Here is a 23,827-nt window from a genome sequence, read left to right on the forward strand (position 1 = left end):
GCAGATTGCACAGAGATTGCAGGGCCTGGCGCATATGTGCGCAAAAACGAGTTAATTTGAGAACAATGTTCAAAATACTACAATATAGCTGTTCTTTCCTTTTGCGTGCCGTACATCCACCAATGAGCTGCAGGAATTACTAATTCGAGCCGCTCACGATCCGTCTAAAGAACATAATAAGAAATGATATATTTAGCTCTTGATATGTTACATGTACTGCGGGCTAGAGACATTTCTGGTGTTTACAAGCAGGAATGGGATAAATCCTTTAGATCCATTATAGAGTTCAGTGGATAAATCTTGATTACAAATTTAGCTGCATAGCTCATATTCCATCATATTCAACAAATTGCGTAGATCGTTTAAAAGTCAAATTTACGCTGAACCAATTTTGCTTTTCTTTATGTTGTTTGCTACTGACGGCTCATTTTACCCCACTACCAGTATTTGTAGGTATTCATCCGTTTTATCATGAGGAAAGTGTTTGGCATCTGCAAGTGTTTTTACACTGAAAATATATTCCTAAAGGAATTCAATATACATATCACATACATCAACAAGACACAGTTTTTGAAAGATTATTCACCAATTTTGAAAGAACTAGGGTGCAAATGCCCTAAACATATTCCAGAACAGGTAAATCAATATTGATATGTAAATCAAAATGTAGAAGAGGATTTGTTTATAGAGTTGATAATTGGTAGATGTTGATAGAATTGCCTGACCTTGTTAGCTGACTTGGTGTTTTATGACTTAAGTTCTGTTTTGATGATACAGGACTTACAGAAGTATGGACCCTGAACAAGTTTGTATTGGTTTGGCAGGCTGAAATGTCACATTGCATTGTGTGGCTTCCCACCAACCTATCTATGCTGTTATTCAGTAGTGGTATGGTGCATTCATTCATTGATGTTTCAGATTGAGGAAGAAGTCACTCGCCGAAAGCAGCTGCAAGGCGATTCCGCATCCAGACATAAGCACATCATTCAACGCTATGTGCCAAAAAATCCATCTGTGTACAAATTACAAGTGAGTCAACATTATCGCATATTGACTGATTATTGCTGCATCAGAAAAAGGCAGAAAATGATACATCTGGCACTGCCGTCATTCTTTATCAGCACCATGAGTTCCTGTTTCATGGCACACTGCTTTACCACACTGCAGTACTCCAATTCTATTCTTTAGCTCCATCATCCAACCATACAAAATGGCCTGTCCTAGTCCTGACGGTATTTCTGTACATCATCCTCACTGCGTAACCCATCTGGTTGTGACCCGTCTCCATCAGCCGTAGGTATTACCGGCGCGGGCGGTCGTCGTCGTACCGTCTGACCCGTCCCGGTCTCCCCGTCAGCCGTACCGTCTTACCCGTCCCGGTCTCCCCGTCAGCCGTACCGTCTGACCCGTCCCGTCTCCCCGCCAGCCGTACTGTCTGACCCGTCCCGGTCTCCCCGTCAGCCGTACCGTCTGACCCGTCCCGTCTCCCCGTCAGCCGTACCGTCTGACCCGTCCCGTCTGACCCGTCCCGTTCCTCCGTCAGCCGTACCGTCTGACCCGTCCCGTCTCCCCGTCAGCCGTACTGCCTGCAGCCGGCGCTGCTGGAGCTGGTGACGCTGGCCCAGAGGCGCGACGTCACGGCCGCCCAGCTGTCGGCGCGGCTGCGCTGCCTGCCGCAGCGGGTGTTCGCGCTGCCGCTGTTCACGCGCGAGTTCTGCCGCCACCTGCTGGAGGAGCTGCGCCACTTCGAGGCCTCCGACATGCCCAAGGGACGGCCCAACACCATGAACAACCACGGGGTGCGTTTGAGCGCCGGCAGGGCTCCGACAATGGGGCATCGCTGCTCGATGCTCGGGTCTGAGGGAGGGGCTGCTGTCAGGTAGTGGTAGTGTAGTGACACTGCCCCTCATCAAAACTCAGCTACAATGTTTTCTTTTTTTACTGTCATTTAGAAAACCGAGTTCCGCATGCACATTTCTATCCACGTAAAGTTGACGTTGATGTTGCTAAATTTACTCTGTACCTTTGATTGCCGTTCCCTATTGTGGTGAGTCGACTGCCTGCGGCGTTCCTATACGCCGACTCGATGTCCACAGTTGCTGCTGGACGAGCTGGGCATGAACCCGGAGTTTTTCGACGTGCTGCGCGACGAGTACATCCGTCCGATCACGGCCGTGCTGTACCCAGAGTACGGTGGCGCCTCGCTCGACTCACACAGGGTGTTCGTGGTCAAGTACAAACTGGGCGAGGACGAGGACCTGGCCTGCCACTTCGACAACGCTGAGGTAGGTGTTCATCCATCACTGTGTGAACGATACACAACACAGGGGTCACGTAAACGCCAGTAATACGCGTATGCCGTATAGTCATTGGTCTTGAAACGGACATTGTACAGATGTGTATGAGTGGTTATTTGTGTGACTAGCGTCATCGCCCGTCCGAGATCCCTTCCACCTCTGCCCCGCCGGTCATCAGCCCCGCTGCCACCCCCCGCTGCGGTGGCCATATCTCCTGTGCCGCGGCCTCCCCGCGGTCTCACGGCCGTCGGCCGCTGTCGTCCGCGCAGCTGTCGCTGAACGTGGCGCTGAACGAGGGCTACGAGGGCGGTGAGCTGTACCTGAGCCACATGGCGGAGGGTCCGGCCACCGACGACCGGGTGGTGTACCGCCACCAGGTGGGAGTGGGCGCCCTCCACCGCGGACAGCACCTGCACGGCGCCATGCCCATCGAGGACGGCGAGCGGTGAGAGGGGAGAGAGGGAGGAGGAGATGGGCGGAGAGTGAGAGGAGCATTGAGGGGAACGGTGAGACGGAGCGAGGAAGAGGGGGATGAAAGAGTGGAAGAGGGAGATGAGGGAGGCTTAACAGTGAACATACTTAATTTACAGACATGCATTCTAATAAAGCTACATGGCTGCTGAATATTCTCTTTAACCTGCGATATTGTACATTTCTCGATCTATTTATGGGTTAGTACTTAAAATAGGCTTACCTTGCTGTTCAGTGTTCACAACTATGTAGTTATGCAAAAAGACTAATTGTGCGCACCTGTATTTTCTGAGTTCGCAATGTCTCATGATGTTGAGAATTGAGATTTCACCATGGGCGCTTTCCTGCAATATCAGCTTTAACTATGTTGTTTTGTTTTCTGTCGGACTCTAACGGTCGCCGCCCGTTGCGCCGTCAGGTACAACCTGATCATGTGGCTGCGGTCGTCCGAGGTGCGCAACCAGCGGTGCCCGATGTGTCGGCGCCGGCCCAACATCCTGCCCGTGACGTTCGGTACCGGCGACGGCTTCGTGCAGTTCACGGAGGACGTGTGCGCGGCGACCTGAGCGGGCGGGCCGGTGCCGCCGGAGGGGGCGGGGGCGGGGGCGGCTGAGTCACCGGAGCCGCCCCCGCCAGGTGTCGAGTGTTTGGTAAACTCACCCGGTCGTCAGTCGCCGCCGCCTGACTCAGCTGCGGCCGCGGATATAACCGCCGCCGCTGCGGAGTGAGCAGTGATGACCGAGTTATATCCGTATCGGATTAACCGTGACCGTGTGATGCGCGTTTTTGCGCTCAAATTTCGGAGCGTTGTGTGTACCTTGCTTTTAAAGCTCTACTGTTGTGATATCAGTGATATAAATCTATGAGCCATCACCTCTGTGTCGAAAATCATAGAACGTGCTTCAATTCATGCCTATTTTTTGTAGGACATCGAATGGGCAAATGGTGCTAAATATCTGCAAATATGCTATCAGTGAAATTGTTATAGTTGGAATTACATGAAAATAAAATGTCAATAAACTTTATATTGCTCAATGTTCTAATGTGAAGGTTATGGGTGTCGATTTCTGCTTCATCGAGTTGCGGTTGCCCGAGCACAACAAATCCGCCGCAGCTCGCGCCGTCTATTGGCGGCTCCAGAGCCAAGCCGGCTTGGATTGGGAGAGCTCGGGCACCCGCAACTCGACAGAAATCGACACCCATGGTGAAGGGTTGCATACAATGTCATATCAAGCATGGTTACGATCGCCCAAAACTACATTGATGCCCCGACAAGCTACCTTACCATACCAAAGTCAGCATGTAGAAGACAACACGAAGAAGACCTACATGAAGACCACATTTTCAGCATTAACATCTTTAACCGCTCGACGACCCCGCTAGCCCACCATTATACGGCAAAGAAAGTCCCGTGGCTGACTCAGCGACTGCCTTTCACCCGCGCGCCGTCTCCCCATCCAGCGTCGCCCGGCAGCCCGGTCCGGACACCCGCCCCATGAGACCGGCCTCCGACACGCGCCCTGTCAGCTGCGTGGGACGGGTGCCGTTCGCAGTCTGTTGGGGTGCGTGGGCCGGGTGCCGCTCGCAGTCCGTTCGGGTGCGTGGGCCGGGTGCCGTTCGCAGTCTGTTGGGGTGCGTGGGCCGGGTGCCGCCGGCCGCGGTCCTCGGCTCCGCCGGCCGGGCGCTGCTCGCCGCCGCGCCGCCGCCGCGGCGGCAGTGTGGCCGCTGACTCGGTGCGGGGAGGTGGTGTCGGGCGGACGGTGCGGACTGGTCGGAGCGCCGCTGACGGAGGCGGGCGGCGCGGCGCTGCTGACTGACGACTGAGGGCCCGGCAGCACAACCGCAGGTGAGGCGGCGAGGGGCGCGCAGTATGTGACCCGTCGTTTCAACACCCAGCGGGCGCCGCGGCTGTTCATTTCACCTGTCTGACCTATCGCACACCCGTCTGATCTAAGTCCCTCTGCTGGCCGCTCATGTGGACGTGTTGGACCGCAGGCGCTGGTGCCAGACGCAGGGAGCCGTTAGAACCCCGCCAGGTCCCATACGGTGGAGGTGGTCCAGCCAGCTACCTTTGTGGTCACTGCTTTCCTGCCTCTACACGTCAGTTTCTATTTTTTGGAGGACATTAAATGTGTTCCGGCAGCGCAGTGCGTTCGGTCGATAGCGGTACCGTATTGCGCACTATCACAAGAGGAGGAAGACTGCGCGGAGAAGTATGTAATCGCCATGTCGTGCTGCCGTTTAGAGTGGGTACTTGACGGGACGGCCGGCGCGGCGCTCCGGCACGACTGCCGACTCCGGCGGTCGGGCCGGACAGTGTGAGCCGGAAAAGCTATACACGCACGAACTGTGATGGGTTCGTGATCCGCCGAGCGTGTTCGAATGTCTGGCAGAGGAGGGGGTGGTAAGTCGAACTCCGCGGCGCCCTCAGAGTTGAATCGTGAGTTTGGCTTGCAGCCTTGCCAGGTTCGACCGCTCATGTCTCGTCTCTCCGCTATTTATTTATTTGGAATAGTTGTACTTTACGATGTTCTTGGGGATAGGTAAAGTATGAGCATTCATTGTTATTTCTATTTTCATGTCACTTCACCAGTCTAACAATAGGCGCTGGCTTTACAATACCAGACCAACAAGGGCACAGCCGTCACAGAACTATCCCGGCAATCGTTCAGACGCCCCTGGGCTCTCCGTGACTAATTTCCAATCACCGCGACATCCCCAGAACCCCGCGCGCCATTTGCATCTCCAATAGATCTTTCTCCGCATGGGGGTGCGGGACCGGGCCGCGCCCGGGTCTCCCGCACACACCCCGGCCGGTTCGCCGGAGGAACAGCGGCGCATTCTAATGGCGAACGGGCGGGACTCCGCCAGTCATTTCCTCCCGCCTGTCCTTCGACACACGGAGGACCGATGGGTATACCTACTGGCGAACCGGGAACGGTCGCTCGCTGCGGGTGGCGGGGCGCGGAGTGGCACACCGCCCGGACGGCGCCAACGACTCCTCAGGCGACAGGTCACAGCGTGAGCCGTGAGTCACAGCCCAGTCACGAGCTCGCTCGGCGATTCCTGGCTATTGGGTGTTGGCTCGGGCGCTACGGTGTCGTTACGGTGACCAGACCCGCAGCCCGAACCGGCACCAGCCGCACGGGCCAGCGGCGAGCAGGCCGAGTGCGTCTCACTGTTCAAACAGCGACCGCAGCCTAACTCCCAGGTTTACCTTGTTTGCTACGCAGCGCGCGTTCGAGCTGATGTATTGATAGGAAAACCCGGAGCTCGCGGTATCGCGTGAATTACATACGATAGGGGGTGTTAAACTGATATTCAGCGGTCCTGGCACGGTGTATCTGACCGGAGAGGGAAGGGTAGGTCGACCTGCCACGGTGCCTATATGTCGGTTCGTCTTTTACAGTGCCTGTTCTGAGAGGGGTCGGTTCCTCCCCGACCTGCTGACGGCTGGACACCGGACAGCCGACAGCGGCGCTGATCACCGCTCAGCGCTGGGGACATGAACAGACCGTCCCCAGTTCTGCCGACACCGGACTGCTAATCTGCCAGAACAACGTGTCGAGCCAGCACAGACTGTCGCCCAGAAACCGGATCGGCAGGATCAACTCCGCCAATCTGTAGCTGTGCATGTTCACTGTGCCTACACGGCTGCCGACAAAAATGCCGGGGCCGGCTGCAGCCGAACACGGTATTGCACCGTGCAAAACGTCGCCGTCGTAAAACAGAGCGAGACTTTCTGCGGTGCCGTTGCGTCGTTAACTCGCTCATAATGCGGAAGTCGTGCCGTGTTATTGCCCATTGCAAAAGACATGTGAGCGAACCTGATTGTCCGTAATCCCGCAGCAACATGCCGTATCGGTTCAACCTTGGGCGATGTTAATCCGTCTCAGACAAGCTACCTACTCTGCCTCTAAGTAGCACACATCCACCCTGCCAAGTGCCAGAGGTCCTCGCCTCCTCACTCTCTGAGCGGCTGCCGCGTGTGACCGACTGCACGTTCCACATGGCAACTGCGCCGTGACGGTGAGCCGCGCGGGTCCGGCCGACCCGGCGGCACTGCGGCACCGTGCAGCGTGCACCCTCGTCATCAGCCTGTGTCGTAACGGGTCTCCTCCACGAGAGGCGGCCGCCGCGCCGAGGCGCGTGCCCTCCGCCGCCGCCGCGACGCAGCGCCTTCATGAACCGACCGACGCGCTCCACATTACTTTAGAACATCAGAGACGGTCATTCAGCTACTGAAGTGGTAAAAGCGTATGAAAATGAAAGAGGTCACGACAAGGCAGGATATAAGAGGCCACACGACTGGGACGGCTGACTGATGTTGGCATTAGATGCGTTACAGATCGTGCGTCAGGGCGAATGGGAGAGACGTTACGACAGTGGATATAGGAGAGACGGTATCACAGGGGAAGGTTGGGACTGAGACGGTACCACAGAATAGGAGAGACGGTATCACTAATCACAGTGGATAGGAGAGACGGTACGACAGGGAAGGATGGGAGAGACGGTTACGACTGGGGAAGATATGGGAAACGGTATGGTAGCGGACAGGGACGGAAATGGGAGACGGAACAGGGAAGGATGGGAGGAATGGGATAGCTGTGCACAGCTGAACACTGCTGAACAACCGGCGGACACCTGGACTGGTCGGCTCCGTTTCCGTTTTGGTGTGAATTTTAGCTGACCGCCGGACGTTGGCACACATCCGCCCGGTGTTATATGGTGTGGGTGCGTCGCAGTCTCCCACGGCGAGAGGGCGATTTCGGCCGCACCGGCACCGACGTAAAACGTTCAGTGCATCGTTAAAATGATGTCGTAGTGGCATTTATCGCCCTGTGCGACAAGCTTAATGCAATATTCATGTAGGATATGCTTATTTGTCGATACGTTCTAACTTCTAACTCACGCCACTCATCGAGCATCTCACTCCTACAGAATTCGACACAAAGTCTCCCGACAACACAACATGCCCTTATCGCTATCCTCTGAACCTATCCTATCCACACTACAGCGCATGGACAGCAGGTACGGACAGACAGTGAATATTCGGAGATGCCCGCAGCGAGGAGGCGCCGTTTGTACGCTGACCGGGTGGGGGCCGCGCAGCCGGGCGCCGGGAAATTAGCTGACGTAACGCGATGACCCCCCGGGAAGGCGCCAGTCGGCCGGGTGAGAGTGGCTATAGCACGCGGCCTGCACTCGTCACCCGGTCCCACCCGCGGCCTCCGACCTCCGTGACAGGGGCACTGGGGCAGGTCGGCCGGGCCGGCTGTGACGTCACAGATGACGTGGCACTGCCGTGCTGGGTGCACCCGCACTGTGAGTGAATGGTGACCGCAATGTGGGCTGTATTTGTCCCCGCACGCAATATCACCTTATACGTAACCGCCGCGCCCGTGAGCCGGTTATCTCATCTTTTGTCCATTCACGGTCTCTCGTAGTTACGTCATGTCCATGCATCATACGGACGTGGGAGAAATGCGGTCAACTCGAGTCATTCACGACAAATATGGGAGCGATGGGGAGGACCGAGTTTCCGGCTTATGGCGCCGGGCGGAAGCGCGAAGTGAACGTGACTCAAAGGGTAACGTAGGTATCTGCCGGCTAGTTTGAGTAAAGAGAAAGCACGAGACCTTAGATATGCTCACAGAACCAAGGTAGGCACTAATTGTCTTTTACGGCTAATTTCAGTCGTCCGCTGATGTCCCGGAGATGCTCAAGTGAGCGAGTCTGTAGACGGTGTGAGTGTACCGGACGGCAGTGGCCGACACTGAACGGGCTGACCGCTGCATGACTGGGCACGCAGGCTGACATCTGACCAATGACCAGGCACGTGAGACGATCACCGACCAACGACCGGACACGCGGGCTGACCGCCAATTTACTCGGATCGGACCAGCTTTGGCAAAGGCTGATTCACCAGTTGCGCCAGAAGAAAGCAACGACCAGTCCAATTCAGACTCCGACGCATCGCTCCATGATGCTGATATGCGGCCGGCGCTCGGGCTATATTCAGCCGTGTTCCGTTTAGTGCAGCTGAGTCACGGTTCGGCGGCGGAGTCCTCAGCTGATCAGCTCCCGCAGACTGCTCAGCTCTCTCAGCCGCCTGCTCCGAGTTACCGGCTGTGGCTGACTGACTCACGGATGTCCGCCGGAGGGACAGAGCCGTCCCCGTGGACCGCTCCGTCCCCCCCCCCGTCTGCTGTCCGCCGGAGCCGGAGGGACACAGCCGTCCCCGAGGACCTCTCCGCCCCCCCCCCCCCCCGTCTGCTGTCCGCCGGAGGAACAGAGCCGCCCCCCTGGACCGCTCCGCTCCGCCCCCCCCCCCCCCCGTCTGCTGTCCGCCGGAGGAACAGAGCCGCCCCCGTGGACCGCTCCGCTCCGCCCCCCCCCCCCGTCTGCTGTCCGCCGGAGGGACAGAGCCGCCCCCGTGGGCCGCTCCGCTCCGCCCCCCCCCCCCGTCTGCTGTCCGCCGGAAGGACAGAGTCGTCCCCGCCCCCCCCCCCCGTCTGCTGTCCGCCGGAGGGACAGAGCTCCCCGTGGACCGCTCCGCCCCCCCCCCCCCCCGCCGCCCGCTGTCCGCCGCACCGTGGCCATCCTCCGTAACACAGCACATGGACGGAACCGGATACCGGGCGGCAAGGTCCGTCCCGGAAGTCGTCTCACCACCGAAGTGCAGCGCTGGTACACGTTATTCCGCCATACCTTCCTGCTGATCACGAACCCTCAAATGTGATGCATCTTTAGTAAATAAGGACAATAAAATCCCTGTTTACTGCCGCACTGAGAGTGTGAGTCACCGGGCCGGGCTCGTCCTTTCCCAGCCGAGCTCCGGGCCGGCTCACTTCCGCTCTCCTTTTATCGTCCTGGAAGAGGTGATCCTCGTAAGATGCTGAACATTTAAATATTTGCAGTTGAACCGCTTCATGGGTGTAAGTTTCCAGCGTTTGCGATTCAATGCAGCCGCTGACACTTACCTACCAACCGCACCTTGACACCGACTTTATGGGCTATACATATAGGATACTGATTGCTGATGTAACATTTGTCCTACCTATTTTCTTGCAAGTCACAAGAATTCGGCACACTTAGGTATCTGTCTCTTAAAAAGATGGCATAGGAAAACTTTGACTAACCAAAATTGCTCTTAAGTAGGGTACAGCTAGGGTAGGTACTGAGGACGTCAGTTTCCATTCCAGTTTGTGTATTCCAATCATCAATCTCATGTAGCGGGAAATTACCATGCCCATTTATAGGGAATCGGAATTTGGGTCCGATAAAAGGACATTACACCCGAGAGTGGACAACTACACGTGAGATCGCCGAGTGGGAACCTGTAGCTCCTGCAGTCGCGGGAAGCCCCGTCCGGAGTCTCGGCCAGGAGCTGCGGCGCCCCGTGGGAGCCCGGTGGGCGCCGCACCTGGCCCGGTGGCACAGCGCACGCCGCGCCGTTAGACGCCATTTTTCCGCAGCCCCCGCCGGTTCCACCACTACGTCACCGGTCCAAATGCCCCTCCGATAAAAATGGCGACACCGTCTTTTTGTTATCAGTCGAACAATGCCGACGCCCAGCAGGAAAACCGCGCCGCGGCGCGGTGGACGCGCGACAGTCGCCGAAAATAAACGTACGGAGCCTTCAGCGTGATTCAACGGCGCCGTATGTATGTTACCTGAACCCATAGTTCACCGCGCAGTGTAAAGACGCAGCACAGTGGGCCGATATGCCATTCTAGCGCGACAGGGCCTGCATCTTCGAACGGATCCCTTGGTTTTTCGCGAGTAATTCGCGTAAAAAGCGGCCGATCGCAACGAAACTTTCAGTACCCTCGCGCGATAACTACTTTTACAGCTAACCTGAAAATTTCATGACCCTGACCTTAATGATCTTTGACCTGTGACCTTCTTTCGAGACCATGTTTGGCCGGAATCGCGATTCAGCGTATGTCGGCTCGCATTAGCCGCGGGTTTGCAGTCTTTTCTTGGTTTAAAGCGTTCAAACATGGGATACTATGTTGTTCCCATGCATTAGGGTGGGTGCCAAGGTCACCAGAAGGTCAGGTAAGGTCAAAGACCTTTGATGACCTTGGTTCACTTTTTCGAGTTTTACATGTTTCTAGGCTAGTTTTTGGAGCTGAATTCGAATCTAGCAACCATTTGAACATTTACTATGTAGCTTTGGTGCCTTCGTAACATGTTACAAAGCTGTCAGAGGCGGTTGCCACCTACTGCAAATACCCGGCAAAACCCTTACTGGTTGACCTGACCTGACCGACCTGGACTTAATGTATGAAGACATCATCTATAATCGTAAATAACATTATATTCGTGATCAGCACCCCCCCCTCCCACAGTGATGCAAATGGGGTTCACGAGTGGCCATAAATACCAAAAAGTCAAGTTTACCAAACCGAGTAAATCGCGATATGGCTAACCAAAGAAATGTTTGGTGCATCTGAAATCACATAGTTTTCATGTTTTTTGTCAAAACCGGCCTCATGTATGATTGTCAGAAGTCGTGACATTTTCTATGTCGTAAAATGACTGTCGGGTACTTGCAAGTTCAAACGCCGCTAGCGTGCGCTCATTCAATAGAAACTACAAAAATTATGCATGGCAATGATCCCTAAAGCCTGCTGCTTCTCTTGCTGGGTCACAAAAAGCCGTAGCTCTTTTGGTTTGGCGATGATCTAATCATCTGTCATCATGTTTCAATAACAACATTTTAGTGAAAAATATTTGCTTTCGTTTCACCTACAGCAGCTAACTCAGTGTGTGCCTGTTAGTGCACCATACCATAGCATTCCCTAATCATTTCTGAGCCACACCGTGAAAGAATTAAGGCGCTAGCACAGGGCAGACCAGCGCTATTGAAGTTTTTGTCCGGCGCGGTCGGGTGCCGCGGTCGGGGCGGATTGCTTTCACCGCGGATTGCAATTTCGACAGACGTTTGACTTTGACCTGCTATAAGTAGGTCAAATATTGACCTTAAGTCAAAAGTAATATGCTCACTCGCGAGATCTTGTCAAGGGCAATCCGTTGGTTTTTGTTGCGAGGCGCTAGGACACTTCGTTTAGGAATAGGAGAGGGATGCACCGGCAAACCCCCGCTGTGGCCGCCCGCCCGCAGCGCGGCCGCCCGCCCACCGCGGCACCCGACCGCAACGGACGAAAACTTTAGTAGCGCCGGTCAGCCCTGTGCTAGCGCCTTAATTCTTTCACAGTGCGGCTCAGAAATGATTAGGGAATGCTGTGGTATGGTGCACTAACGGGCACATAATGTGTAAACTGCTGTAGGTGAAACGAAAGCAAATATTTTTTAGTAAAAAACTGCGATTGCAACATGATGACAAATAGTTATATCAACGTCAAACCAAAAAAGATACGGCTTTTTGGGACCCTGCATTAGAAGCAGCAGACTTTGGGGATCATTGCCATACACAAATTTTGCCATTTGTACGAAATGAACGCACGCTAGCGGCCTTTGAACTTGCGAGTATCTGACAGTCATTTTACGACATAGAAAATGTCACGACTTCTGACAATCATACACGAGCCCGGTTTTGACAAAAATATGAAAATCATATTTTTTCAGACACCTCAAACATTTGCCTGACTGGCCATATTACGATTTATTCGATTAGGTGCACTTGAAATTTGGGCCTTTTCGGTATTTATGGCCACTCGTGGACCCCATTTACATCACTGTGCCTCCCCCCCCCAAAAAAAAACAGCAGCCACCCTTTACGACGTTCTAACAGGTCCCGATTTTCCTGACTTTTGGGTCATTGACCTGACCTGGAAGGTCAACCGATGACCTAGGATCTTACAATTGGGTATCATCAGCTTCCTCTTGTCACGGGCAACACGCTCGTCTTTTCCGCGAAGCTCTAGCTCGATCAGGGGTGAAGCGGCGGGGGTCCAACGGACCCCTTCTATACGTTCGCGGCTGGAAAAACACCACTAGGGGCGAGGGTTAAGCCAAATCTGAGGGCTTATTTCAGAAAGACCGCTAACAGAGCAATTGAATGCACTTTTCCGCGACGATCTAGCTCTATTGGTCCCCGAGGTAAGGGCCAGTTTTCGGAAAATGTTGATATATGCAACATTTTGCCTTTGATGACCTCTGGTGACGTGACCTTTTACCTGACCTAGAAATGACTAATTACTCCATCTGGAATTTCGGGCGCTCTTTCGAATGCCACTTACTACGTGTCGCTATGTGGCCCAAGAGCCGAGTTAGAAGGGGAGTGTTCAATCAACACCTCCCGGCCCGGCGCGTTTGACGCCGAGCACCGGTCCGGCGCGGGTTGATGTTTGGCTGCTACATCCAAAGTCGCAAAAAGTCGCAAAAAATGACTGTTGGATCTTGTAGTGCAATGAATCATTGACATGTAGCGAGATTTTCGAAGCGGTACTCTGCGGTACTTTTCTTAAAAGTCTATTTGTATGTGACATCAATTATGTGAAATTATATTTTCGTCTTTAAATCTTTGCGGTGCCAATACATCATAACCAAGTAAGAGTTCGCCATTTTCATGTGGTTATGTGTGTTCTGTAGACCCGGAGCTATCATTTGATGTATATAAATGTGGAATTCCTCCTCACATTGTGATTGTTTTCGTGGATCAAAGATACGTTGTCGAAGAGGGCGGGGGACGAGCTCGGTCCAAACGATTCCGAAGTTCGTGTTTAAAGGAAGACTGCCACCTTCAAAAAGTTTTCTCAGATCGGCCTATGATTTATTCCCTGGACAAAACAAAATTTTAGAATTCACCTGACAAAGTATCATCACGTGAATCGCGAAAAAAAATTGTCGATTATCATACAATTATCAATCGGTTAATGTCTAGCGACAACGTTTACAGTTTACACATCACTAGACTTCAAGGTCATAAGATTATTACATTTTATTTGAAAAAGTAAGGTATTTTATGATTTACTAATATATGATTTCATAAGAAATTGGCCATGTTTAATTTATTTTGCATTTAAGTTCGTAAAACATTTAAAAATCATGGCTCATTTGGAATGGGTCTGGGGCCCATGTTAAACCCCATTTCCCACACTTTTTTGGAAAAAACGAACTACTGAATATATAAGTTTAACTTTTATTTTGACTCTCCAAAATTCTTCTCCGATCTCGAAACAATCAAAGTTTTGACATATATTTACCAAAAGATAAGAAAAATCATGTTTCAAAGTTATCGATAAACAGTAGAGATGTCGGTTTTCTTGGACTAAAAAAATGGCATCAAACTGAACTTTGGTCTCCGATTTCTCGCAAACGGGTTCGAATTTCGGAAAACCGACTTCAGTCTGGGACATAGGTGGCTCAGCTCTAGTTAAAACCGTTTTGTGGAAAAAAGGTGGCAGTCTACCTTTAAGATGATTTTTCGCCATGAAATGGCAATTGTGTTGGAAAACAAAGACCACAGCAATGTAGTATGATCATTTTTGAACAAATTGGTATAGGTTTTATTGCACATCCACAAAGTTCGATTTTTTTACCTATGTCGTGCTAGACCTGGCGATCGGCCCAGTGTGCGCAGGCTTATCAGGTCCGTTATAGAGGGGGACGGGCGCAGCACCCGGTCACGTCCAACCGGCGATACGGGCTCCACCACTGCAGTGCCCGTAAAACGTTAACCCGATCAATGATGTGTAATCGGCCGTCTGTACCACTGCATGCACCAGACAGGTGCGATAAAACCGTGCTTCGAACACACTCGGGGAGGAGCGGCGCGGGCGCCTCGTGCTAGCCGCGGTTTCCAGGCCTAACCCGTTAGCGTGTTTAGGTACTCCGGCATTCTGCCAAAAGGTGTGGCCTGCTCGTGTGGAGCAGACCCTTGGAGCATACCGGACCAGCCACCAGCATTTTAAACGGCATATAGCGCTATCGTACCTGAATTATCCGTCTACCACCGCACGGTTGGAGGGACTTGGAAGGTATAGGTATAGATGGCATGGTAGATATTAGTGATGTCAATTACAGAAAATCGGAATACCGATACCAAACCAAATACCAACCAAAACCGTGAGAAAATACCGAAACCGAACCCACCTAGGAACATGAGGCAAATACCAAAATAATACCAATTTCTCAGCCTCTTATACATAAGTGAGGGTTCATAATACCAACAAAATACCAAATATATTAGGATGGAAATACCAAATACCAAGTTGGTATCGGTTTGGTATCGGTATACCAAAATGTTGATATCCGATTGACATCTCTAGTAGATATAATGCAAAAAAAAAAACTGTGATGACTGTGAGCGGCCCGAAATGGAATGGGACGGAGAGAGAAAGAGGACGAGTTAGGACCGAACGGTGTGAGATGGAACATGGCTGATGGCGATGAGAAGATGATGGGAGTAGACGAGACGGACGGGACTCCGAGTGTTCACCAATTGGCTGAACGATTGGGTTTGACACAGAACACGACGGGACCGTTCGGGATAGAATCACGACTGCTGCCGAGAGTCGTCGAGTCGTTCGAGAACGGCAGTGAACAGTGACAGCGGACGGCAGACGGCGACACGGGTCAGCCGCCTGAAGGATGAAGAGCGGCACGGGCCAACCATCTGAACGGAGATCACAGTGGAGAGAGGACGCACCGGCACGGGCCGACCGTCTGAGGGCGACACGGGTCAGCCGCCTGAGAGCGACACGGGCCGACCGCTCGCCTCGCCTCCTTCCGTGCAGACATGCCATTGAAGAGCGGCTGCAGACCACCTGAATGGGCGCTCGCCATAGGTAGTTAGGTCACCGTCAGAGGCGCGCGACGTCCGGCTGGGCAAGTACAGTTATTACCCGGGCCCGGGGGGCGACCAGGACGGCAGCTCGTCCGCCGGCAATGTGCATCCGCGTACAGCCGTACAACGGCGGCCGCCGGTGCAGCGTTTCCGGTCACACACGACAGCCGAGGAAAGAAAATGGTCGGAAATAGCTCGCGTAGGTGTGGGTTCGGTTTGATTGCTTGTTTCAGCCAACTCACTTCAAAGTTGGGTCCAGGGAGTAAATAATAGATGCTCATTTTCAGCTTCATACAGTGAGTGACCTTTCGAATGACACGCGAAAAGTTTTGACAACTTTGCTACTTTGTGCGCCGGAAGGCCAGGATTGATCTCACATAGACTGAAAGTTAACTGACTACGCTATATTTACATTCAACGTCCAGCTAATCACAGTTGATGCGTCCATAAGCTATCGTCCATCAGCGTAAACTATCGTTTGCCAGTCATATAGAGATGCAGCCATCACGGTGCCTATGAAAAGGTTGTCATCAGACGCATCCGATTAGGTACTATATCTCGCTGCATTTACAGCGAAAATGTTCCATAAAACCGTCTGCCTCGGGCGAGATCTTAATCCGTCCCTATCTACGCGTCCTACCATAACGTCAATGTCATACAATATACGTTTGTTAGAATTTAATGGCAATGCTGACGTCCAAAGGTACCTACTTACCAGTCATCTTAAGGTACTTTAGTTACGTGCAAGAGGATAACTCTTTTTTTAGCCATAGATTTGGTAAAAGCGAGTCGGATCGATTTATCATTCATGAGATTGGTACGGTTGCAGTGGGGTAGTTCAGTTAGGCACCCGTTACCCTTTCGCGACCAAGATTTATTCTGTCGTAAAAAATCAGCCCACTGCATGACCTGTGCCTGGCAACTAATACCTTGTAACTGGCCAGGTACTGATTCAATGATCGCGTGCTATAAGGCGCGTCCTCAGACGAACAATGCCAGCCTAAATGCCACTGCTTCAAGAAAGGCCTCGGCAAAAATAGGGCTGTGCGGCGCCCATCCCGGTGAGTCACCGTCGCCCAGTCACGCCATCTCGCCGCGCCCGTGCCGCTCTCATTCAGCGCCGAACGGGACGCCGAAATTAATTTTACGTGCGAGATTACATGCAGTAAGCAGGTGGTGGGTGCCCGGCACGCCACAGGACGCGCCCGGTTCGCGGCAGCGGGCGCCGGCTGCACGGGGCGCCGTTCGCCGAACGCCGCCGCCGCGGAGCTGCTGAGCGCTGCACTAATGACCGGCTGCACTGCGGGGCGCCGCAGCAGTGTCCTGGACAGGGCGCCCAGGATAGGGAGTCCGGGGCAGGGGAGTTCAGGACAGGGCGCCCAGGACAGGGAGTCCGGGGCAGGACGCCGCAGCGGAAACATTCGTGGCAGGGTGCCACGGCAGAGAGGTCCGCGGCAGGCACCCGGGAGAGGGAAGCCCGGGACATGGGGGTCCGGGGCAGGGCACCGCAATACAGACGCCCAGGACGGGGCACCGCCGGACTCGTTCGTCAGCGGACCGCGCCGGACCTCAGCCGGCGGCTGGCGCTCCGTTTCTGCCGGCGCCGCTGGCCGTTTCCTCTGCCCCGCCGGGAGCCGCCCGCCGCCCTTTCCGCGCCCCTCTCCGGTGGGCGCTCTGTGCACGTCGTGCTGCGGACGGCGCCGAGGGCCGAGGGTGCGCCGGCGGCCGCCGTCCGGTGGCGCTCACCGGGCCGAGGCGGTGTGCAGCCATTTCCGGCGGGTCTCGGAGACGGTCCCCGGCCCGCCCCCGAGGCCAGAGGTCACCTCTCCTGCTCCTCCGGGCGGCCCGCCTGCACGGACAGAGGGCCGACATTCCGGCGCGTCGGGAGGGCCGCGTCTCCCCACCGGCGCATCTCCGGCCGCGGGGAGCCACAGGCGGCTGCTCGTAGCCCTGCCCTTATACGGCATCGTGGGACCCAATCGACCGCCCCGCCAGCAGGTACGGGCGCCAGCCAACTCAAAAACTCCCAGGGCAAACAGGGCTGGCATGTGGCGCTGCGGTGGCGTGATATTTAATCCATCCTCAGCTCACCCAGGCGATGGAACCACCACGTGGAGGGACCGCAGCGTAACACCCTCAGCCCCGGGAGGTGTCCGCACACGGCCCGGGCACGGGAGAACCAACACTGACCGAGCCGCAGCGTAACACCCTCAGCCCCGGGAGGTGTCCGCACACGGCCCGGGCACGGGAGAACCAACACTGACCGAGCCGCAGCATAACCCTCGTCCCTCAGCCCCGGGAGGTGTCCGCACACAGCCCGGGCACGGGAGAACCAACACTGACCGACACCGTGGCCGAGCCACGGATTAACATGGAAGGGACGGACTACCACCGCCCTACTCCTGGTGCACTGTCGATCTCGACGATGAAAACAAATACGAATGCGACGCTACGTTGATGGCCATTACTCCGGCACCAGGGCGTCCCGAGCGGCGCCACGTTCCGCCGGGGTCGTCTTGTCAGCAGCGGCGTCAAATGCTGCAGTGGCCGAGTGACGGTGCTCGTCACGTGCGTGTCAAGGTTAGTGGGTCGGCGCAGACTGGGAGTCGACGCTGACCTCAGGCGAGTCGCACTGAACAGGTGGAAAATGCCAAACTCGGACACAGATGCCCATTATTCAAACAAGGCCCAGTTCTTCTGACGTTTACTTTCGAAAGGCACGGGTACGTTCCGAATTCCGTGTTCGTCCAGTGCCTATGTCGCGCAACATTTTATACGTTACGTGATAGTGGCATATACGGCCCACGCCGCCGGCATATGCCGTTCTGACGGTGTTACTCAGGCCGTGCGAGTAGTGCGTACCGTCTCGGCCAGATGCCGGCATATGACGTTCTGACGGTGTTACTCAGGCCGTGCGAGTAGTGCGTACCGTCTCGGCCAGATGCCGGTATATTCCGTTCTGACGGTGTTACTCAGGCCGTGCGAGTAGTGCGTACCGTCTCGGCCAGATGCCGGCATATGCCGTTCTGACGGTGTTACTCAGGCCGTGCGAGTAGTGCGTACCGTCTCGGCCAGATGTCGGTGCCCCGGATACGGCGTTCCTGGCCCTCGTACAGCGCCTGTGACCGACACGAATTCAGCGTGCCTGCACGACCTCCCGTTTGCACTCGCTCATCCTCAGCGCCTCGCCTGCTCTTTACGACATTCCCGTGTTGTGATCACACTTGCAGGCCTTTCTAGGGGCTATTATCATGCTATATGCAGAGCGGAGGTAATGTGCCACAAAAGTTTGCCTACTAAAACGGTGTTATCAGTCCAGTCGGCTATGCTAATAGCCCCTTGCTCGAGCAGCTAATCGGCATCAATTTCCAGAACAGGTAGTCCAAAAGCTCCGACTTTGAGCTGGCCCTGCTCTGCATAGTCCTCAGCGTTGTGAGCCATTACTTGAACGATTTAGGTTTTTCAATGGATTCGTTTACGCGAGAGGGCCCTTATTCATTATCAAGTATCTCCCAAATGTAGACCGCATGAGAGCCTGACAAACCTATATCTCGTATCTACGTCTCCACCGGTGACCCTGCTGCCCCCGTGTTTGTATGTGTGTCTGTCTGTCTGTCTGTCTGCCTGTGTGTTTGTCTCTGTACTGATTCTCTGCCCTGTTGCAGCGATGCGCAGCTGGCTGCTAGTGGCCGTCGTGCTGGTGACCCTGTTCGTCTGCCTGGAGGCCGGCCAGAAGCCCCGCCGCGGCCGCTACTCGCGCCTCCACAGGAAGGCGCACACGATCGCCGGCCAGGTCAAACGCTATCAGCTCAAACAGCGCCGCAGGTAGGCCGGGATCGGGGCCCGAGTCCGTCACTCCGCGGCGCACACCGCCCGCAGTCGACCGTCAGCTCTCCGGCGCACGGCAGGAGGCCAGATTTTGTGGTACAATGAAGGCCTCAGATCGCGTTAATGGTTCAAACATTGCGCATATCATCAAATGGCCAAGTATAGAGCAGTAGGGCCGGGGGCAACAGGAGAGACAAGTATGGGCCATCGGAGTGGACTAACCGCCGGGCTCATGTCTCTGCAGGGGAGAAGCAGCCAACAACGAGGTGTCTGCGGTCGCCAAGGCCGGCTCCCGTGCCAAAGGCAAGTCGTCGCAGAAGCGCTACCGAACAAAGTCCAAACAGCTTCAGAACAGCACTGGCAAGGCGGGGAGACCCCAGCGGAACAACAAGCAGCGCAATAGGTCCGGCAGGAGACGACCGGCCACCGCCAAAGGTGAGGGAAGCGGGGAGCGGGGAGGCGACTGGCCTGCAGTCGGAGGGAAACCGTATGGACTATGGAGAGGGGTGACCCACTGTGCCGTGAGGAAAAGGGCGACAGACTGAGCTATTTGGAGAGGGCGTCGTTACAAACATGCATGCAAACGGTAGCGACATGCCCGATTGCCACAACAAAAATGAAGAGCGTGATGGCATGATCACTTTTATTGCCTCCTGATCCATACAAAATGTAGGGACCCGCGTGGAACCCGGACTTATTAGTGCAGCCTTGCATGGCCAGTTTGTGTATGTACATGTACACTATACGTATGTACAATGTATGAATCGGCTTACTGTCTTTCGTTAAACGAATTCGAATTCTTATTAATATTGGCGGCGAATCCCACTACTTCCTCAGAAGTTATCGTGCTGACGACCGATCCTCTGTTTCAGACGTCTGTTTATTTAGGGCTCTCCGGCGCTGCGGCAAGAGGGTGCTGAAAAGGCTCCGATCTTCCCCCGATTTCGAGATTATATGTCGAACAAAAGAGGTGAGCCGGTAGGATCAGACCTTCAGCCGATGTAATCCCTGTCCGACTGATGTGCGGGAGCAGAGCATCCGTCTCCGACCAGCAGGATCTCAAACACTGTCTGACTGCGCTCAGTCCGGTACTGACCGACTGCGCTCGGTCGGCAGTCGGCAGGTACAGTCGCTCAGTCCGTCCATTGGGACGGTCCGTTACTGACCGCACTGCTCGCACGGCCGGCCCGGCAGGGAGAGCCGGCCCGGCTGCACCGAGCTGACATCAGCCGGCGCGTCTGTTTATTGGTGCGGTCTCCGTCCACCGATCACCGCCCGTCTGTCTCCGGCGCCACTAACGGCACCGACGGACGGCGAGCAAACACTGCCGGCCGGCGGTGACACCGGCCCATAGAGCCCGGAACAGAGCATCGGCCGCTGCGGGAGTCATACAGCTGATCAGATCCCGTATAAACCGGGCTGCGAGGTGTCCGCTCTGGCCAGAGTCGCTCCCTGACTCTCGCTGGCCCACCAAAACTGCGGGCCGGAGGGCTCGGCTAACAGTCTGCGCTAACACCTACCTGTGTCCCCCAGTGTGACGCTGACGCCCGCCCTGTGTCCCCCAGTGTGACGCTGACGCCCGCCTGTGTCCCCCAGTGTGACGCTAACACCCACCTGTGTCCCCCAGTGTGACGCTAACACCCGCCCTGTGTCCCCCAGTGTGACGCTAATACCCATCTGTGTCCCCCAGTGTGACGCTGACGCCCGCCCTGTATCCCCCAGTCTGCGCTAACACCCGCCCTGTGTCCCCCAGTCTGCGCTAACACCCGCCCTGTGTCCCCCCAGTCTGCGCTAACACCCGCCCTGTGTCCCCCCAGTCTGCGCTAACACCCGCCCTGTGTCCCCCAGTGTGACGCTGACGCCCGCCTTGTGTCCCCCAGTCTGCGCTAACGCCCGCCCTGTGTCCCCCAGTGTGGCGCTAACACCCGCCCTGTGTCCCCCAGTCTGCGCTAACACCTACCTGTGTCCCCCAGTCTGCGCTGACGCCCGCCTGTGTCCCCAGTGTGACGCTGACGCCCGCCTGTGTCCCCCAGTGTGACGCTGACGCCCGCCTGTGTCCCCCAGTGTGACGCTGACGCCCGCCTGTGTCCCCCAGTGTGACGCTAACACCCACCTGTGTCCCCCAGTGTGACGCTGACGCCCGCCTGTGTCCCCCAGTGTGACGCTGACGCCCGCCTGTGTCCCCCAGTGTGACGCTAACACCCACCTGTGTCCCCCAGTGTGACGCTGACGCCCGCCTGTGTCCCCCAGTGTGATGCTGACGCCCGCCTTGTCTCCTCCGGCAGCGTTTCATCGACTGTATGTCGATGAGCCAGCGGCGCGGCTGTAAGGCGCGGAAGCGGCGGCGGCGGCGCCGCGGCCCGTCGCGCCGGCTCATCAAGCAGTATCAGCGCCGTCTGCAGAAGGCGCTCACCAAGGCGCGCGGCTGCGTCATCGGCGTCGACCTGTCGGCGGCCGCCCCGCTGACCGACCGCTGACCGGCCGCAGCTGGTTGCCGCTGTCTGCTGACCGCTGACGGTATCACCGACTGGCAGCTGACTGTCGGTGTATGTGTGCGGTCCTCCGCCGGCCGTGGTCCGTGGTCCGTGGACCGCCGCTGACTCACCGGCCGGTCCTCTCACAGACTGTCGCCGCCCGGTGTTAATGTGTGACGTCACCAGATGACGTCCCGGCGGCGACCACATGCCCCCCGGGACCTGACCGTCACGCGCGCCCCTCATTCAGTTCACAGTGGTTTATTGTCATACCTTCGTCAGATGTCGCTTGAAGCTGGGTCGAATACTGTGTATTTGTGTGCATTGATGTCCGCTAATAGACTTAAGTGTTTTTTAAGTTTACCGCTGTTGAACAATCTAGGAGCTATTATGCAGTAACGATGTAAACAAAGCTCCTCGCCTAGTTTCACGTGTCACAGCTAAGAAAGGAGCATGCCGTGCGCTTAAATGAGATCGGATATTATCTTAATTAGACGTCGCGAGAATTTCTCCCAGCGTCCCCCAGAGCGTACGTGTCGCCGTAAACAAACCCAGCACGGCGCAGCAGGCGTCCGCCATAGGCTCCCAGCATCATCACTCAAATGGGGAGTGGCGTCATATCGAACGTTCAATAAAGGTCACTCGTGTCATAGAATACTGCGTCTTCCGGAAGTTGTAACGGAAATGGTAATGATCTCAGACGACCAGACTGGCCAGGAGCAGTTAAAATGATGACACGACATTGAGCGTATCTGACGAACTTTCGTGTAACAATTTAGGAATGATCCAGCATCCCATCAAATTAACGGGAAACGGTCGAGCACTATACAGAATGTTTCCCCGCAGTGATGCTCTCAGCGGTGTGACGAATAACGAAATATGTGAAAATAGACACCCTGCGACCTCCATTTCGGGGAACACACCTCTGTTATGGTCGCACCGGCACCGCGCTGCGTCTGCAGCCGATTTCGGCGGCGATTCTGCCCCTTCTGTCGGACCCTCCTATGAGTCTGCCGTTCCCCGAACGGTGGGTATATGAGGCTGCAGCCCGGGGGAGCTGCGGCGGCCCGGTTCAATCGCGCCGCTCCGACCCACTACACAAACAGCGCGGTGCAAGCCAGCGGTGTCGGCCCGAGTCTAAACACCTGCCCGGACACACCGCAGCGGCCCGCCGGGTTCGGGGAACACCGACCACCGCCGGGCGACTCCCAGCGGGGAGGGGGGGGGGCGGCTCCCAGCGGGCAGGGGGCGACTCCGAGCGGGAGGAGGGGAGGCGACTCCGAGCGGGGAGGAGGGGCGACTCCGAGCGGAGAGGGGAGGCGACTCCCAGCGGGGAGGGGGGCGACTCCGAGCGGGGAGGAGTCAGGACTGAGGGACCGAACCACACGAGGACACATACACAGCAGATCTAACGTCACACGGGTCCAATATTTACACTGAATGACGATCAATTGTGTTCACTGCAATGGCAAACTCCATTAAATATTTACAGTGCCTTATCTCATACTCTAAACAAAAATGAGAACATCACCACCTTTGAGTCATAACTTTGAATAAACAATCATTGAGATATACCAGCTAAACGATGATGTAATTCAGTCAGGGCACTAACTGATCGTTTGGTATCGAATTTTAGGTACAGTCTGTCTTAAAAGTATCGCGCAAAGTGACGGAGGATCCATCAAGTCTGACCGAGGAAGGGCGTGCTTTAATTTGAAAGTCACCGAGCCAATTGGCTTGGGGAATGAACAGGAATGTCCATCGCTTCGGTGACTCAAATTTAGCAGGCCCTTCCTCGGTCAGGCTTGATGGATCCACCGTTACTTTGCGCGGTACTTTTAAGACAGACTGTACAGTTTACTACCGAATCAGGTTCCACTTTTCACAGGCAATGAGGTGCCTGGAGTGGTAGGCTGTGCCGCATCACACGGGCTGAGTGACGCAATTTAATATTGTGATCCAACCAACACTCAACATAGATACGCTCCATTGCTTGA

The 23,827-nt window shown here is 55.3% G+C and overlaps 2 protein-coding genes across 2 annotated transcripts; both read left to right on the forward strand.

The window, feature by feature from the left end:
• Positions 1–201: 201 nt before the first annotated feature.
• On the forward strand, positions 202–3,803 carry LOC122384704 (2-oxoglutarate and iron-dependent oxygenase domain-containing protein 2-like). Its single transcript, XM_043372365.1, has 6 exons — positions 202–636; positions 919–1,029; positions 1,578–1,799; positions 2,097–2,285; positions 2,567–2,742; positions 3,187–3,803. Exons 1-6 carry the CDS (start codon positions 472–474, stop codon positions 3,332–3,334), a joined length of 1,011 nt encoding a protein of 336 aa, XP_043228300.1. The 5' UTR covers positions 202–471; the 3' UTR covers positions 3,335–3,803.
• Positions 3,804–4,245: 442 nt separating this feature from the next.
• On the forward strand, positions 4,246–22,479 carry LOC122384709. The gene is made up of 5 exons (XM_043372374.1): positions 4,246–4,614; positions 19,194–19,353; positions 19,601–19,791; positions 20,229–20,326; positions 21,642–22,479. The coding sequence occupies exons 2-5, from the start codon at positions 19,196–19,198 to the stop codon at positions 21,831–21,833; spliced, it is 639 nt and encodes a 212-aa protein (XP_043228309.1). The 5' UTR covers positions 4,246–4,614; positions 19,194–19,195; the 3' UTR covers positions 21,834–22,479.
• The last annotated feature ends 1,348 nt before the right edge of the window (positions 22,480–23,827 follow it).

This window comes from Amphibalanus amphitrite, unplaced genomic scaffold (assembly GCF_019059575.1).
Source record: "Amphibalanus amphitrite isolate SeventyFive unplaced genomic scaffold, NRLGWU_Aamphi_draft 000196F_arrow, whole genome shotgun sequence".
Taxonomy (NCBI): Eukaryota; Metazoa; Arthropoda; class Thecostraca; order Balanomorpha; family Balanidae; genus Amphibalanus; species Amphibalanus amphitrite.